At 41.6% G+C, this 18,683-nt stretch overlaps 2 protein-coding genes across 4 annotated transcripts; both read left to right on the top strand.

Moving 5' to 3' along the window:
* Positions 1–403: 403 nt before the first annotated feature.
* Positions 404–10,846, top strand: traf5 (Tnf receptor-associated factor 5). Its single transcript, XM_063882875.1, has 11 exons — positions 404–610; positions 1,354–1,599; positions 2,353–2,416; positions 2,581–2,682; positions 3,348–3,512; positions 4,220–4,297; positions 4,421–4,495; positions 4,563–4,655; positions 5,332–5,472; positions 5,860–6,025; positions 9,214–10,846. Exons 2-11 carry the CDS (start codon positions 1,358–1,360, stop codon positions 9,798–9,800), a joined length of 1,713 nt encoding a protein of 570 aa, XP_063738945.1. The 5' UTR covers positions 404–610; positions 1,354–1,357; the 3' UTR covers positions 9,801–10,846.
* Positions 10,847–13,942: 3,096 nt separating this feature from the next.
* Positions 13,943–18,293, top strand: zgc:172076. 3 transcript variants are annotated; one of them, XM_063882903.1, is made up of 10 exons: positions 13,943–14,090; positions 14,397–14,443; positions 14,749–14,947; positions 15,252–15,409; positions 15,499–15,631; positions 16,222–16,259; positions 16,326–16,504; positions 16,701–16,824; positions 17,336–17,525; positions 17,829–18,293. In XM_063882903.1, exons 1-10 carry the CDS (start codon positions 14,075–14,077, stop codon positions 17,987–17,989), a joined length of 1,245 nt encoding a protein of 414 aa, XP_063738973.1. In that variant the 5' UTR covers positions 13,943–14,074; the 3' UTR covers positions 17,990–18,293. The 3 variants fall into 3 exon arrangements, with proteins under 3 accessions (XP_063738973.1, XP_063738976.1, XP_063738974.1); XM_063882904.1 differs by lacking the exon at positions 13,943–14,090 and adding an exon at positions 14,138–14,177; XM_063882906.1 differs by lacking the exon at positions 16,222–16,259 and having other exon boundaries at positions 16,348–16,504.
* Positions 18,294–18,683: the final 390 nt, after the last annotated feature.

The following is an 18,683-nucleotide window of genomic DNA, read 5'->3' as shown; positions in this document are numbered from 1 at the left end:
TTACACTTTATATTAACAAACCTATTTGATAACTTCAGGAGCATTGCAGATTAAGGACTATTTATTAAAATATAATCAACAAAAAACGAGTTATGATTATAGATGAAAATATGCAGTAGCAAACTAAGTAATTAACATCAGCTCACTTTATCAAGCTGTAACATGTTGATAACATTAATGCAGATAAATATAATCAAATATATTATAATTCAATTCTCCACAATAAGTGTTTTTGTTTTTGTCACTTTGAGTATATTTTCATTCAACTACTTATGTTCTTTGACTTGAGTTGTATATCGAATATCAGGTGTAAGTAAAGTAAAGTACATGTACTGTACACTCTGGTACTTCTACTTTGACTTAGAGATCTGAGTACTTCTCCCACCCCAGTGAAATACAGCACTTTTACTTTGTCCCTATGGTATTCACTCTGTAGCAATAAGAGCAGGTTGTTGACGTTGAGTCACTTCCTGGTGTTTTAATTTCCTCTTCCGCTGCCGCTGCTGTATGGACGCTATAATCGATGATGATCCGAAATATGAATGTGCAGTGACAGACAGGCTGCAGTGTGATGTGTTCCAGGGACTTCACTGGTGTTTCACAGACTGAGGTAAGGAAATGCACCAAACCTGATATTTGAATTTCTGTCTGAGGAAAGTGAAAGTAAAGCAGCCCCGATAACACATGACTTTAAAACTAATGATGACAAAGTCAAACATGTTGGAAAACGCCAAATGCAAATATTCAGTGGTTAAAGAGCAATACATCACTTTTTACTTCAGATTGACGTTTATTTTATGAGCTTGTAAACGTGTAGAGCGGGCGCTGCGGGGATTCCCCGGCAGACTGATCCCATTCAAACACACTCACGTTAACGTGCTTTCTGAATAAATTGATTTATGACGCAGTTATAACGATAAGATAAAATACACAGTAATATCAAACTGCACGCATGAATGGGAATCGTCATGTGCACGTGCGATGGCACTGACAGGAGCCATGCTGCTGAGTATGCTACTTTCACTTCTATAAATATTACTGCTGACACAGTTCCTGGCAGTGGCGGATAGTGTACATTTACTCAAGTACTGTAATAAAGTACCATTAGAGGGACTTGTACTTTACCTGAGTATTCTCAGTTTATTCTACTTTAAGTTGTATTACTATTTTTCTCCTGAGAGTTGCTGGAGTCGTGTTTTCAATTCAATAGTTTTCTACTTTTATGTAAATGGCATGAATCTCTCTCCAAATGTGTTCAATAAAAGGATATGTCATGCAAACAGCTTCATGATTAATTAATGTCGAAAAGTATCATTCAATATTTTACCTCACCTTTATGTTGTGATCCTGCAGACTCATGGCGACAGCAGACTCAAAGCTGGGTGGATCCGAGGAGTCCAGTTTGGAGTCAGTGAGGAGGTCGGAGGAGTCTAAGCTGAGCTCCTGGGAGTTGGAGCTGCCCTCCATCCAGCACTCCCTGAAGTTTGTGTTGGCGCTGAAGGACGAGTTTGTTTGTCCGCTCTGCAGAGGAGTGGTGCTGAACCCCCAGCAGAACTCCTGCGGACACATCTTCTGCCTTCTCTGCATCCAACGACTGCTGTAGGAGCCAAAACACAATGTTTAACCCTATAAGACACAGTTACTGTATTTACATACGTTGAAATGATAGCAATTTCAACTTTTATTTTTACCTTTAAGTGCACATTTAAAATTCTCAGGTAAAAATGTCAGCATCAAAAAGAAAATGCCCCCAAAAGTATATATTAAGAATCTTTACTACTTTCACAGAGTTACATGTTTAACCAACTTCAGTCTTGATCAATACTGATTTAGAGTTCAGAAAATACAGAAAAATCTTTAAATGCCAGTTTAATTTTCACATAATTGTTGTTATAGGAAACATCTCCACAAACAACATGAAGAACATAAAGATTTCTTTTTTTACAATCAATCAAATTCAACTATATGTCATAAACACATTACACAGTTACAATTACCATACATGTCCTACATGTACATACCCCATATCAGAAAATGTCTCAATCTGGTGGAAAATACTAAAAACTACAAGATGGATCTCTGGATGGAAAGCCAGACATAATATAATTATGCTGCAATTGCAGAGTAATCAAAAGTAGTGTTGTTCAATGAGGACTTATCTTACTTCAAGGGTCTTAGTTTCTGGCTTTCGGTAAAACGTATTTATAGACTTATTCGAGGGGCAGCACCTTCAAAATTAAAAGCAAAGATCACACTCTTGCCAAAATGTACGCCACATAACCGCTAAAATAATGGATGATGTAAAAAGTCCAAAATGTATTTGTTTGAGCACCAATGTGCTTTGTGTTTCAGAGATATTTCATCCCCGTCCAGCCCGGTTTGTCCCGTAGACGGAGCTGTGATCACACCATCTGAGGTCAGACCCATTTATTCAAGTAATATAAAGTGATCACAACGATAACACATCTTGAGTTTTAAGTTGAACTGTTGCATTTATTTCCATATCAAGAAGTAACAGGCTCAGTTTATTGTGTGACATCTTGTTCTGTGTTAAATCAAAAACACATTTCCTCCCTGCAGGTTTTCCAGGACAACTGCTGCAAAAGAGAAATCTCCAGTTTAGAAGTGTACTGCACCAACTCCCCAGCATGCACCTCTGTCGTCACATTACGCCACCTGCAGGTAGACGTTATAAACAACATGTGCATGGATCATGATGTGTGAATTAGTACGGGGCAAAGACTGTAGAAAGTGGACCTAGTCAGCGCGATGTCGATCTGCAATTTGTTGACTACGGTTTTGAAGCCATACGTTTGGCTTTTTAGCTGTCACCTTTTAGTTTTTAGAACCAATAGTAACACAAACTGAATGCTGAATGAAACATGTTTAGGTATCTATATCTTTACACTGAACTTCTAAAGAACTGAAAACACACTGTTAGAGGGTTGTCGTTAAAGATGTACACACAGAATCCCCAAACCTAACATTGAGGTAGCGACCTGTCAATAACAAGTAGTCTCGTCCTTTAATACCTGTATAGATTCGATTGTCTATTTTACTCAAAATGTACAAAACAAACACTGTGCTGAATTAAAGATTAGTGATTGAGATCATAAAATTGTCAGGAAAATGTTCACTGAGGTGATGAATCGAGTGAGAAGTAGGATAATCTTTTCATAGACTTCTACACAGTTGTATTTCTTTTTGCTCTCTCTGCTGGCCAATTGCAAGAATGCAGGTTTAAGACCCAGACGTTTGCGCTTAATCAGCCCATTTGAGTTACACCTCTGGTCACAGGGAGCTCTTTGAAGCTGTGTTTTTATCTTCCATTACTTCCTCCTCTGCAGCATCACCTGAGGTCCTGTCAGTATGAGCTGCTGCACTGCAGCAACCCAAGCTGCAGGGAGGTGCTGCAGAGGAGACACCTGCAGGATCACCTGACACACACCTGTCCCCACCGCCTGGAGCCCTGCACACACTGCCAGCAGCCACAGAGACTCAGCCTCATCCAGGTACAGGGAAGTCCTCAACATGGGTGTTACACTCGTACAGAGAGGAACAACCGAATGCAAATGATGATTGAGTCACAGCTTTGTGCAACTTTCAGACTGTGTATTTTATCTCAGGGAAGGATTTCTACCCCGAAACCAAAATATAACTGCAATGGTATTTTTGTGGAGGCTCCAGAGTAGATCCAGCAGCGCTAATTGAAAATAAAAACTGAAAGTGCTGGTGATCATGACCGAAAGAACAAGATCGCGGATACAAGCGGCCGAAATGGGATTTCTCCGCAGGGTGGCTGGCATATCCTTTAGGGATAAGGTGAGAAGTTCAGTCATCCGGGAGGGACTCGGAGTAGAACCGCTGCTCCTTCACGTTGAAAGGAGCCAGTTGAGGTGGTTCGGGCACCTAGTGAGGATACCACCTGGGCGCCTCCCTAGTGAGGTGTTCCAGGCACGTCCAGCTGGGAAGAGACCGAGGGGTAGACCTAGGACCAGGTGGAGGGGTTATATCTCTTCGCTGGCCTGGGATGCCTTGGAATTCCCCAGTCAGAGCTGGTTGATGTGGCCAGGGAAAGGAAAGCTCTCTGCTGGAGCTGATACCTCCGCGACCCTGACGGATAAGCGGGAGAAGATGGATGGATGGATGGATGGATGGGTGGATGGATGGATGGAGGGAAGTCCTGGTGAGGCTGATTTGTTTCTGATGTGTTCTGCAGGTTCATGTGGAGAGCTCCTGTCCTAAGGTGGAGGTGGACTGTCCCTACAGCTGCTCCCTGAAGGTTCCCAGACACATGGTGAGTTTATTTACGGCATACATCTTTAGACAGGGTGCACACTATACCACCAAGGGGTTAAAAACCCTGATGCATGTATCAATCCAGGGGCACACCTTAATGTCTCTCTCTCTGGTCCTCCAGCTGACAGAGCACAGAGACTCGTGTCCTGAGCTCCACGTTGACTGCTCCTATAAGAAGTTCGGCTGCTCGGTGCAGGTGAGTTGATGGTGAAGCTGTGAAGCTCCACAGTGAGACTCGCTGACCACAGCTGTGTGTCCTGCAGGGTAAGAGAGGCAGGGTGAAGCTGCATGAAGACGCTGCCGTCAGTCATCACATGCTGCTCGTCCTGAGGAGCAACACACACCTGGAGCAACAGGTGAGTCAAACAAACAGACCTTGATCAGAGACCTCTGTGTTTAATATGCTACAATATAACTTATATTTCTTGATGTTTTAGTCCATGTGTCAACATGTCTGTAATCTCAATTTGGAATATGTAGGAGGCGATAACACAAGGTCTAATAAGATCTGTCTTTCACTCTTTACTGTTTTTGTCTTTTACTGAAATTACTAGCGAAATCAATTTTAACGCAAGGCAAGGCAGGTTTATTTATAAAGCACCTTTCAACACAAGGCGATTCAAAGTGCTTTACAGAAATGAATCATTAATAATGTGTAATGTTGTTTAAAGCTGAGCTAATCTGACGAACACATGCTTAGTGACCCTCATTTTTGTTATTTATGTTAATACAAATATTAAGTTTGCACACAAAATGCTTTTGGTGTTCAACAATACATCCCTTTATCTAATTATATCATAAAGGAAAAGCAGAAAGAGACACTGAAGCCAACATAATCCAGATAATGTGTTTTATATGGTTTGATTGAGTTCACACATCTATCATTTATAGCACTTGCTTATTTCTTAAACTTTAACCTAAAAATTATTCTTTGGAACCAACACATCACAGCTGGAAGCCTTTGCTCAGGGCAGATTGCATTTTTGCAAACATTTGTTGATATTTCTGACTCTTGCTGTTGTCCCTGGACAGGTGGAGGTCCTCCAGGAGACGGCGCTGCTCCGGCAGAACGAGGTGCAGACAGACAGCGTGCTGCTCGCTGGTCTGCAGAAGAAAATCCGACCGCTGCTGCAACACAACAGCAGCCAGGACCACATCGTCTCTGCAGTGCAGGTTCATACACACTTTCATTCTGACTGATAATCCTGTCTTCACACTATTATTTCAACGGTGTGTCAGTGAAGTTCAGATTAAGACAAACATAGCAAAAGAACATTGATAGAGAAACAGAAGATATTTTTTAAACCATGAAGTCTGGAAAGTGAATGTTCAGCAAAACATTTCACACACAAATCACATCAAAATGAAATGAGCTGTAAAAGAAAACAACCAAAATCATTCATTAAAACCTCTCAAAGCTTAAATATCAAAAGAGTTCGATCCTTATCTCTTGTGAAATCATGGTAAAGGCCTCAATTGAAGGTGTGGGTCTGTGTATGATTGAAAGCAAGAGAGTCGGGATCGTGCATCACCTGAACCATGCTACCTGTCTTTTTGCAGAGGACACTGAGCAGGCAGGAGGACGTCCTGTCCACGGTGCAGCTGGACGTGCAGCAGATATCTCGGGGTCTCGGTTCTGGTCTGCAGGAGCTGGAAGATCTCAGGAAGTCTCTGGATGCTGTGATCCAGAAAGTGTCGGCAGCCGAGGCCCTCAGAGAACACATGGGTAACAAAACTAAGGCACTATTTTTGGGGAAGCGTGTTTTCAACATAGACTGTATATATTGATGGACAGAGGTTCGTCCGTTAAAAGTGAAGCAAGCGCTAGTCCAGAGCCCCCTGGTGGCTGGCTGCAGTACAATGCGTAGCTCCGCCCATTCCCATGTATTTTCAATGGGCAAGTAACCAACTTTCTATGTCACTTTTCTCACCTAAAACAAATTTTGCATCCACAACTTTTTATTCGAAAAAATAGCTTTCAAGGTGCTTCACATCACACCATTTTTCTTTTTCCCGAGAAATTATTTTCTTTAATGTTATTTTAATAAATATAAAAGGGGCGTGGTTACACTTTGATTGACAGTGCAGCCGCTTGCAACCTCCTTCAACATTTCATTTCATTCAGAGTAGCTGTAGGCTCGGCTGTAGTGGTGTTCTTTTGTCAGGCAACTCATATTGGTTTTATTTGCTGTTATTACTTTACATTTATATATTGACAGTCATGTCGTGTTGTGCTGTTGATTGTACTAACAGGCCATCTCAGGGGAGCTCTGTGCAGTTTTTTTGGTAAGTGAATATTAACTTAATATTAGCTAGCGAACTCATTAAAATGACGGTAGCGATAGCTTAGCCGCTAACGTTAGAAAGTTAACTTAATTTGACAGTAATCTATAGATTTTCGGACATCCTTGAAAGGATTATGGTCATATACCAACGAAAAACAGATAGATTTGTATGTTGAAGACGCTCGAAACATCGAGATTTCTAATGAGAAAAAAGTTAGCGTGTTTCACTCGATAAGGGGCGTGTTTCACTCGATGAGTGGGCGGGTCTGATCGCGACCTCCTCTTCACTGCGCATGCTTCAGATTCTACTGCGCAAGCGTACTTCGAACTGGCTCCAAATTTTCAAAGATGGCGTCGCCTCGGTTGCTTCAATTCTATAGAACACAGCTGAATGGAGCCACTCTGTCCATCTATATATACAGTCAGTGCCGCCGCTCCCATAACGCGCATTACGCGCTGTGCGTAGGGCACCAAGTGTCGAGGGGGCACCACCAAAAATAGCCTAATGAAAAATCGTCATAATAATTATAAGGCCGAAATTATTTCAGTAGACTATAGAAATATGAGGCACTTTTTAGGCATACTACTCAAAGGTACCGATGGTGCCCCCCTCTCCCCTCCCCCCCTCCCCCCTCCCCTCCCCACTCACACAAACACAAACGAAAACACAATCTGCACAATCTGCGTCCCAAGCGCCCTGTGGGTGCCCTTGCTGTCAGTGGTCTTTTGGATTACTCGACATTTTTGGAAATGAAAAGGCAACAGGAGTCAGGAGCAGAAAAAAGAAAAAAGAGGAAACAGCGAGATGATGCCCGTGCATCACTTGCAGGTAAGTGTCCACGTTTAATCTTTCTTAAATACGGGAAATATGCGCAGCTAGTGTAAAGCTTAGCCTATGCATACACCTTGAACTAGCTGACGTTATTGCTAATGTTAGCAAACTCAAATATGTGTTATAACTTAGGCGCAAGCTAAATTGAGATTTTGCTGTTAAAAATTATAACTGCATTTTGCAAGTAACTGATGCCAGTTAGCCGTTACTTTACTTTAGATATTGAATAGTAGACAGTTTATGGTTTATTTTGACGTGACGGTGGCCAATACTTTCTCAGTAACAGTTAGCAGTCATTGCACTAGGTAGGCTAACAATTCTGGCTTCAGACCATTTATCACTGTGTGGCGTGAAATTAATAGTGTTTAGCCAGGCATTTAGAAAAGTTTACATAGCATTTGAGAAAGTATATTTTATTTTGGAGTTTGCAATGCCAATGCATAATAAACCCACGGCCATCTTTAGGATTGTCATTCGGTAGAATTCAGCAAAATAGGCTACAGTCTCACATAAATAAGGTTAGGTGTTCTATGTGCAATGGGACAGAAAAGGGTTCGTGATAATGTGAAGCCTGTAGCTACTGCTACAGCTAGCTTAGCTATATCTGAGAGTGACAGAAGATACATGACTAAATTAACTGGCGTTTTGATTGCATTTATATCGGCATGGACGACATCTGTCGGTGAAATAGAAAAACGTTTTGTAGTAAACAAAATGCCCTCCTAACCATATTGTATTCAATTAAATGTAGAGTTTAATAGTCTTGTGTAAGGTGTATCATTTTGCTTTTATTCCTTTTATTCCTGTTGTTAAGATATAAATATAAAATATCCATTATGAATGATATAAAGCAAACATTATTATTAAATTGTGTACAATATTGCAACTCATTCTATAATGTTTTTATATTAGATTAGATAAGATTGATCAAATAGTTGATATATAAGTAATAAAGGGGGAGAGCTCCTTGGTTGAGATTCTTTATTTGAATATTTTGTCTCTTTCTATACTGATCTTTTTTCTTCGTATTTCTAAATTAATGCAGGGTCAATGCTGAAATACGTTCAAGCGGGAGCACGAGGCCAAGAAGAGGTGCATTGAGCACTTTCAAATGTCAAAAGTTTGTTGTTTTGCTGTGTGTTTGCTGCTGCTATTGTTTTATATGTTTGGTAATAAAAAAGTTAAACTTTTCCGCGAATGTTTTTTTATTGGGGGGGGGGGGGGGAGGGCATCATGAAGGAATTATGCTTAGGGCACCAAAATGGCTAGCAGCGGCACTGTATACAGTCTATGGTTTTCAATACGCAGAAGCTAAAAAGCTAACGTTAGGCTATAAACAAACTACAACGAAATCACACAACCAGCGTCACCATGGCTGAGCTGAAGGCAAACTTGTGTTCAGTGTGATAAAGGTTCAAAGTCTCTTTATCCACTTGTTAGCAACTGCTAACACGTTAACGCTTCAAAGAGTGAGGTATTTACCAACATATCTGTTGTTGAGGAACAGAATGTTAAAATCCCTTAAGCTATAGTAACGAGAAAACTACATGACTTTAAGATGAAGGACCCATAAGTGCTAAAATGCTAACTCAGTTCCATGTTTTAGGACTCATTCCTGCAGCTCTATATACAGTAAGTTACTCACGGTATGTTTTTAAAGAAGCAGTTTAACAGTGGATATTATTTCCCTACTCACCCCAAACAGGAGATGTTTCCTGTTGCAAGAAGATATAGATTACTGTGCGAGCATTAAGGATTTGTAGTTCAGTAATAACTGCTTTCCTTTTCTTCTTCCAGGCACTTTGGAGGAGAATCTGAAGCGTCAGTCGGGTCTCCTGGATATCCACGCCACTCAGCTCAAAGGCCACAAGCAGCACCTGCAGGAGCTCGAAGCGACATCACACAACGGCAAACTGATCTGGAAGATCGAGGACTTCAGGAACAAGAGGGAAGCCGAGATCAAAGGTCAACCACCGTGCCTGAGCAGCGTGCCGTTCCACACCGGACCGTGCGGCTACAAGATGGCCTCCAAGGTCTATCTGAACGGGGACGGTGACGGAAGAGGGACTCACCTGTCCCTTTATGTGGTCCTGATGGCGGGAGACTTTGACGCTCTCCTGCCGTGGCCTTTCAGACAAACCGTGACACTGTCGGTTCTGGATCAAAGCGGAGCCGGAAACCACCAGAGTCTGAGCTTCAAACCCGACCTGACGTCCAAAAGCTTCCAGCGACCCACCGACGAGTCCGCCGGCAACGTCGCTGTTGGATTCTCGTGCTTCATGCCCCTCAACAAGCTGGAGAAGCCTCAAAATGCTGCGTATGTCAAAGACGACACGCTGTTTGTTAAAGTGAAGGTGGACATGGGGGGTTTAGAGCAGCTGTAGTAGGTGTGTAGGTTTAGTTTTTATAATCCACTGTGGCGCCATCTGGTGGTCAGTTAACGAAGGCACTGTAGCGCACTGCTAAACAGACTAATGTAGTTTTCACTGATTGGTATATTTTTATACAGAAGGAAATCAACAAAAAGAAGCAACATAAATGTACATGTGTTATTTAAAGGATTAGTTTTGACATTTTGGGAAATATTATCTTTCTTTCTGACACTTAAGATTGATACACCTCTTTTTGCCAACATTGTAAACTTTTCCATTAAGTTTGAGGACCATTTCAGGGATAGTGTAGCGGTCCAGCATTGACAAAAACTGTGGTAATTATTTAATGTCCGTTAATTCAAGATCATTAATTTATTGCCTGTGAAAAACTTTTGCTCAGACAAAGTTTTTTAAGTCCATCATCCACATGATGGAGGTATTTGGTATCGATCAGGACTTACACGTGTTTTTGTTCGGAGAACCAGGAGAAGATGTAACACACAGACACCATTTATTATCAATATTGTGCGTTATCTGAAATTAATTGTTAAGAAATTCTCTTTTGGGAAAAGAAAACATTTGTTATTTAAAGAAGGTGAGAAGTGAATGTGGCAGCTGATGTTTCATGGACGACTGATTGAAGTGTTCATTTATTGCTAATATTTTTAATGCAACAGAACTGGTTGATTAAACTGAACAAGGTCAAAGTGCCAACTCACCTTAACTTATTTGAATATTTTTGAGGCAGTGTATGAAATGACAATGTGAGGATGTGTTGTGTACCTCTGGTAGTGATGATAGGCTAGTCTCTGGCCTGTGATTGAAGAGTTTTGAGCATTTATCCCTTGGATTAAAATATAATACGGTACGATAATCCTGTCTTCTTGCATCACACCATCAAGAAAAGACACATTTTTCAGACAAGATACGAGGAAACTGAAGAGACATGCCCCGCTAACGTAAATTTGACTTGGGATTAAATTCTGTATTTATTTGAGGAGTGACTGTTGAACAAAAGAGTGCTTCAGTCTGACTTTAATAAAGAACAGGTGAAAGTATTGGAGCGTCGTCTGCTGGGTGAGAGGATGTAGTGAGGTTAAATGAGGCAGACACGGGGGAGTATTTTATATGTGTTTGTCATCAAACTGTTCTGTATCCTCAGAATTACATTTTTCAATAAACTGAAAGTTCATTTCACAAGAGTCCTTATACCGGTGTTGAGACAGGTTGGAAGGAATCAAAGGAAAAGTTGATTTATAGAAGGAAAGGTAAAAGTAAGAACATGAAAAAGTGGAAGAGCTTTGCTGTTTAAAAGCGATAGAAGAAATGTGAGATTAGTAGATAGGTTGCTAGATGCAGAGAGGGTGAAGACTTTTGCAACAGCACGATTTAGTTTGTCCACACTGTGATGGAAACTTCTAAAGCAATGGAGACGAAACTCAGAGAGACACGGGGAGAGCTGGAACTTTGATGGCAAACACTGAAGGTTTATTATGAAGTTAACAGCCGGAGAATTGACAAGACATTTGCTGCAGCCACGAGTTGACACAGCGGTTGCCCGACCAAGTCTGAAAATCTCTTCTGCAATACGATGATTTAACTAGTTCAGAATGGACAATCAACATTGTTCAGTCGCCAGAATAAACAAATATGGATCCTAAATCTAACTAAAGCTGTCGCACATGAGAAAAGAATGTACGCCAGGGAACCTACGTTCAGATAAGAAGGGCTTCTAGTCGTCCCTAAACAATAAACTGAACTCATGGTAGCTTGTGCTCAACAATGCGCCCAAACTGCCCCTCCTTAAGGGAGATTACAGCAACCCAAGGCCTAAGAACTATGCCTTTGGAATAGAGAAAGAGGAAGGAGAAAATGATGAACTGTGTCAAAGTTTATATTACCTAAGCCAAAAATTCCCCAACAGCTCCTCTCTTTTTATCAATTTTGAAAACCAAAACCTACCCTAATAATACATTTGGTGAATACAATATAAATGAGGTCCTCAGAAAGGGTGTTGGCATCTACAAAATGTTGTAAACAATCACATCAAACAAATAATATTTCAGATTGAAACATTCAATCACCATCATCAAAGAATCCTCCTTCAGTGTTTGGAGCATCTTTTTTAAAAGGTATAACATAACATACGTGAAGTAACAGGAATATAATCACACAACTCCTTCGATCCTAACACACCGATCATTTATCTCATGTTGAATATGGAATATCCATTTTTTAAGATGATCATTCTTATCATTCAATTATGCTGAGTCATTGTTACATAAGTGATTATACATACATTAGTTTTAGTTTTCTAAGCTGACATTTTAATCCAAACTGAAATTGTAGTTCTGTCTGTGATGTGAAATGTAGAGCAGTGATTTTTAGATGATTGAGGATATGAACGTTACCTGTGATAATATGAGATATCTTATTATTCAATATCTCATAATCCGAAAACAGTTTATTTATTTATTTTATTTTGAAAGTGTAATCTGATCTGACAAAATATATTAGTCACCACTATGTTTGGTTATTGGAAATATAAAACAATCATTCATTGTACTTCTGGAAACTGTTCATTCAATTCAGAGTTCAACTTTGTACGAGAGCGGGGAAAATATGTCAGTCTCGTCAGACTTGTTCTCCTCCTCTCTTTATGAGACCGTACGTCACCGAGTGTGTGGTGTGTAAAGGTATCCTGATACTGTGGATTAGCACTGAGGTGCTGATTGATTAAAACTCTTCTTCATCAGAGCATAAGCCATATTTCAACCCCCCCATTTGCTCTTTTGTGTGGTTAATTCAATGAGCTCTGTAGTTGACCCCTCCAGTGAAACTCATCCGCCTCTATTCCTCCTGCTATCAATGGTGAGAGCAGTGCCTCCGAACCCGGCCTCCGAACCCGACCTCCGAACCCGGCCTCCGAACCCGGCCTCCGAACCCGGCCTCCGAACCTGGCCTCGTCCTGCAGCGTTGTATGCTGGAGCCCACCGAGCAGAATGTGAAGAGAAGAAACCCCTTTCATCTCACCTCGGCATCGTGCTTCCTTGCAGGTGGCTGGGGGGGCTCTCTGCACCCGGAGAGTGTGGATGTTTAAATAGTGAAACAAGAGAAACTGATAATGCTGATAATCTTTCTGGGTAAACTTTTGAGTTCAGAGTGTCATTATCAGATCAAAATGTAAAAGCTTTTTCAGACATTTTTTGATATACCATACAATTATTTAACACTTTAAAGGCAATGTAAAGGGGATTTGCATTTGTTAGTGCAAGTTTCTGTTATGCACTTTTTACAAATTATACTATCAGCAATGTCCAGCAGTGGCTCAGTCAGTAGGGGCTTGGACCGGGAATCGTAGGGTTGCCGGTTCAAGTCCCCAAACCGACTTGAAATATGGAAAGTGGACTGCTACTTGGAGAGGTCCCAGTACACCTCCTAGCCTCTGCTGTGGTGCCCTTGAGCAAGGCACGGGACACCTCCAATCTCCCCGGGCGCTGCACAATAGCTGCCCACTGCTCCTAATACTAGGATGGGTTAAATGCAGAGGACCAATTTCACTGTGTGTGCTCTGCTGTGTGCATGTATGTGACAATAAAGAGGGTTTCATCCTCCGACTTTATCTATCATTCTATCACAAAAAGGGACAAAATCTGCCATTTCTAACGGAGGTGGAGACATGTAAATAACACCAATGTGTAAAATAAACATACACAAATCAATCAAACAACCGTAGTCAGAAGAATAATACAATTATGTTAAAGCTCATAGAGATTGTTGGTGTGTATCTTTTTGTTAAGCATATCGTTTATACATGTGTTACTTCTTAATGCAGTGCAGTTGAATTAGGCAGACACACGGGGAGAATCATTTATCTTCTCATCAAACTGTTGTGTTTCTTCCCCAAACATTTTTTTCAAAAATCTGAAACTCCATTTCCTCTTTCCAGTGTTGAGACGGTAAGAAGGGATCAAAGGAAAAGTTTATTTACCGAAGGAAAGGTAAAAGTAAGAACATGAAAAAGTGGAAGAGCTTTGCTGTTTAAAAGCGATGGAAGAAATGTGAGAAATTGTCAGAGGAATGTGGAAAGCTAAATAATGATATGGGTGAAAACATGTCATAGTGTGTCCCCTGATGGAGGGTGAGGCGCAGCAGCAGTGTGTGCAGTTATAAAAAGAGGACGTCACTGTTTGGACTGTAACTGGACCCCTGCAGGATGAGCTGCTCGGGACCAACAGAACTATTCTTAGACCTTTTGTTATGCTGACGGCCGTCACGCTGAAAACATGTGGAAGGTCAAACGTGAGTGTTTTCACTGCATACTTTGTGTTTTCACTCTGTAAACTCACTCACTGTTACAGATAGATCAGACGGAGGTTTTGTGATGAAGTGAGCATGGCTAGACCAACATTATTATAATCTTTATATCCTAGGTTAACTCTTCTTCATTTATCTTTTCCCCCAGACTTTATTCAGTTTGGATGAAGAGTTTTTGATATGGGGTTAACCTTGAAGAAGAATGAATATTCAGCCTCACAGATTAAATACGGTAACAACTTTTCTGAGTATTTATAAACTATATTTTTATACTGATTGTTTTTTTTCCAGCTCCAGTTTATTTCCCCATGGAGACGAGGTACCGCCCAATTTTGGAGGTAACTATTACGAGCCCACATTTAATATCTTGTATTATTCTGCAATATATTTCATTTGACACATATCATCTTTCTACACCTATGTTCTTATCTTTGTTGTTTGTATTGTAGTAGTACATTTATCTCTCAAACTCAGTCCCGGAGGATACAACAAAACATTTCACAGCAAAATGTTGAGTGTGTGAAAAACAAAAAAACCTGGAAACAGTGGAAGTAATGCATTCATAGCTATCCAAGACTGAAGGACACTTTGAATTAAGGCTGAGAGCTAAAAACTCTTCCCGTCTAATCCACAACAACTTCAGAGTTTGGTCCCCCCCGACCCCATGTCCCAGTTCAACCTGAGGAGAGGGTCCCCTGACGAGGAGTTTCCTGACCTGAGCAGGAACTACACCTGGATGGGACGGATCCTCACACGGGCCATGTACAGCCGCCAGTTCCACCGCTGCACCCACAGCGGGGTCCTCTTCGATGATGTCATCCGCCCGGGCCTCGAGGAACCAGGTGATTCCAGCGTGATGTCAGAGTGATGGAGGCTATCAGAAAAACAGTGAGATAAAAGTAAGGAAGAACTGATAGAAGGTTTCAGGATATCAGCTACAAGTATGATGTGGTTCTGGTGCGTTTACCTGCAGTTCTTTGTATAGCCACTAGAGGGCTGAGAAAAAAACCCTACACTCATGTATCTGGAGAAAATTGAACATGTAACTGATTAACATAAAACCCTACAAACAATGGGTTGGATCTGGAGGGATTAAATGTAAAGGTCAGTGTGTGTGTGTGTGTGTGTGTGTGTGTGTGTGTGAAGGTGATTGGTGCAGTCCTGCCTCTGTGGGCTGTGTGGCGGGCGATGCTGAGTCCTACATCCTGTTCTGCGACTTCTTTGACCGTGTCATCGAGGCGCATCACGGACACAAGATCACCAGTCAGACGCCAGAAAGCGACTTCAACTGCGACAACTTGAAGGTGGCTTGTCTAAAGAAAACTCTCACTGCGGTTAAACCCAAATGAATGTCAGTTTTTACATTTTGAGACATTTGTTCGTGTGTTTGCAGGGGGGTGATGACTTGGACAGATCATACGCTGGACGCTTAGAGGTGAGCGTTGTCCGAGGCGTTGAGGACTTCTGTTTCCCAACACACTGCAGCCGAGGAGAGCGCAGAGAGCTCCTCACACTGGCCAGGAGAGGTACTGCATGTCTCAGAGTGTCTCAAGAGTATAGTTGATTCTAAGCTATGTTTACTGCCTTGAAAATCATCTGCCTTCCCACACTCTTTTAGATATGAACATCTGAGCCTACACACGCTTAGCACGCACAATAACAAATGATGCTAAACACGCCTTGAGCCAAGACTTTACATTAGTCCCTTATGGTTAGAGATCCAGGACACCTAGCTGGGGAAGGTCTCGCTTCAGAGTTTTGTTACATCTGCCCTGAACAATCTGCCTCTTTGACACAATATGGATGCATTCCTGCAGTGTCTGTACTGTTTTTATCTGTATGTACAGTTATGTTGTTGTTATGTGTTGCTGTTTTGCTATGTGTATGTCTTGTGTACCGCTGTAAAAACAAATAACCGCTTGGGTCAACCCATCTGAATCCAACTACCTGAAACCACTAAACCCAGCAAGTTTGTGTCGACACAGGTTGCTAGATGCAGAGAGGGTCAAGAAACTACTGCAACTGAACTGTTTAGTTATTCACACAAAGAACTAATCTATTCTTCTAAAACTATTTTTTTTTTGTTGTACTTTTTCTGATTTTGCCTCCCTGTCAGAGAGATGTTTTGAAGAAAACTTCAGTTGTTCAGACGAGGTGCAGTCTAAACCATCAAAGAATATAAAAATGTAGGAATGGATGTACACTAACCAGGTAAACCAGTTTGTGTCCTGTATGCCCTCAGCTCTTCAGCGAATGGAAGAGGACGTGCTGCCGGGTCAATTCCTCTTACAGGAGGATCTGAACCAGGAGTCGAAGAGGGAGGTGGACTTTGACCCGCCATCAGCCTCGCAGTTCCGTATCGGCGTGGCACGAGACTGGCCTGACGCTAGGGCAGTATGGTCTGTCCGGTTTCTTTTAGTATCTGTGTTGATATTTCTTTTGCAGAGCCAGAGAGATCAGTGATTTAAATCCTGCAAGACGCCAAATGTCACCCTACTAAGTTATTAAGCCACTATCATCCTGTAATGTTTAAGGGGTGCATTTTTTGTATTTCAGGAACATGTATATTACACTATTCACTATTCTTTGCTGCAGGGTGAGTAAAGATGGCAGCCTGGTTGTCTGGGTCAACATGGAGGACCACCTCAGACTTGTGTCCACACGAGACGACGCCAACATCACCGAGGCATTCAAATGCATGTTCATCAACCTGCAGAAGGTCAATGATGGTCTGATTTTTAGCAACCTTAGCTGCTATAGCCTATGTTTCAGTTGTGTGAAGGAAATACAAGGATCCCAGTTATGCTGGAATTTCTAACTCAGCATTTTAATGAGGGGCGATAACAAAAAATCCCAATCTAGTTCGTTCAAAAGAGAGCACTGACAAGTTGATTCAACCCTGTCAGATGTCCAAGTCAGTATATCAAAGAGATCTGTATTGATTGTGTTAAAAATTGTGATTTACTTTATGATAAACCTCCAAGTTATGACATACAGTATGGATAAGGGTTCAGCTTCCCAGTGTTTACAAATGCAACTTCTCACAGTGTTTTCACCAATAAGCGAAGTGAAAACCCACAAACCTCCTCCCAGTCAAAATACTGTTTTATGGTGGAGGATATCTTTGCTTCTTCCAATAGGAGAAGGGGTTTTTGAGTTTTTTTAAAAAGTTCCTTCAGTAAAAAAGGACCTTTGACTCTCCAACTGTTTACTCCTCTCTCCGTTTCCAGCTGGAGGATTTTTACCGGGAACTCAAACACCCGTTCACCTGGAAGCAGCAGCTGGGGTGGGTCACCAGCTCTCCAGCCGACGTGGGAACAGGTCTAAGGATCAGTGTGCAGCTCAAACTGCCATTCCTCCCCAAACACAAACGCCTGCAGGACATCCTGAAGAGACTGAGGCTCTGCATGGACACGACAGGTAACAAGGGCAGACCTGACATGTTTCCCCACATAACCTGATGAGATCAGTTGAACTGCAGCTCATTGATTAGTTCTCTATCAGAAATGCACTCTATATACACACCGGCAAACCAAATCGCATCTTGAAAGCAATCAAGCAAGGCTATTAGGAACACATCCTAAAGGCAGACGGTTTGAGTTTTGTCAGAACATATTACTTGTTGTTGTTGATATCAAACCTAAAGTACTTTTTGAAGAAGTCACAGTTATTAAAAAGAAAACTATTACTGTTGTTTAAAACGTGCCTTTTCATATTGTGCAGAATCTCCAACACTGTATTGTGTGAGCAACACGTCAACCTTCGGCCTGAGCGAGGTGGGACTGACCCAGCTTGTGGTAGACGGGGTCAAACTGCTCATCGCCATGGAGAAGAGGCTGGAGGTCAATGGAGACATCGACGGGCTCGTTCCTGCACAGAAGTAGATCTTGATGATGACTAGCTTGAGTGAGTAGGAAGGAAGGACTGAGAAACCAAACACTGGAATCTGTTTAATTAAGAATAAATTATACAAACACTAACATCCACTAAAAATAGGTGTGTCTTTCTCGTTGAGGGTAGTAATATTATGCTGCATTGATTTAGAGTCATTGGGTCACATGATATGAAAGCTATTGAAAAGAAATGTGACTTTTCAATAAAAAAACGTTTGAATTTTCCTAACAATATGAATGTAACTAAGTAGAGTAAACACTTTAATTACAATAAAAGAGGTCTCTCCTAGTCAAATGTGTCTTCTGTCGCACATCTTTTTTCAGTATTAAAGTTGGCTCAACATTAAACACACACACACACACACACACACACACACACACACACACACACACACACACACACACACACACACACACACACACACACACACACACACACACACACACACACTCTCTCTCTCTCTCTCTCTCTCTCTCTCTCTCTCTCTCTCTCTCTCTCTCTCTCTCTCTCTCTCTCTCTCTCTCTCACACACTCTCACACACTCTCACACACACACACACACACACACACACACACACACACACACACACACACACACACACACACACACACACACACACACACACACACACACACACACTAAAAAACAGTCTCTTTCTAAAGCCCGTTTAGCCTAGTGGCTAA

The sequence above is a fragment of the Eleginops maclovinus genome, chromosome 5, assembly GCF_036324505.1.
Source record: "Eleginops maclovinus isolate JMC-PN-2008 ecotype Puerto Natales chromosome 5, JC_Emac_rtc_rv5, whole genome shotgun sequence".
In the NCBI taxonomy this organism is placed as follows: Eukaryota; Metazoa; Chordata; class Actinopteri; order Perciformes; family Eleginopidae; genus Eleginops; species Eleginops maclovinus.
This window is presented reverse-complemented; position numbering and strand designations above follow the sequence as displayed.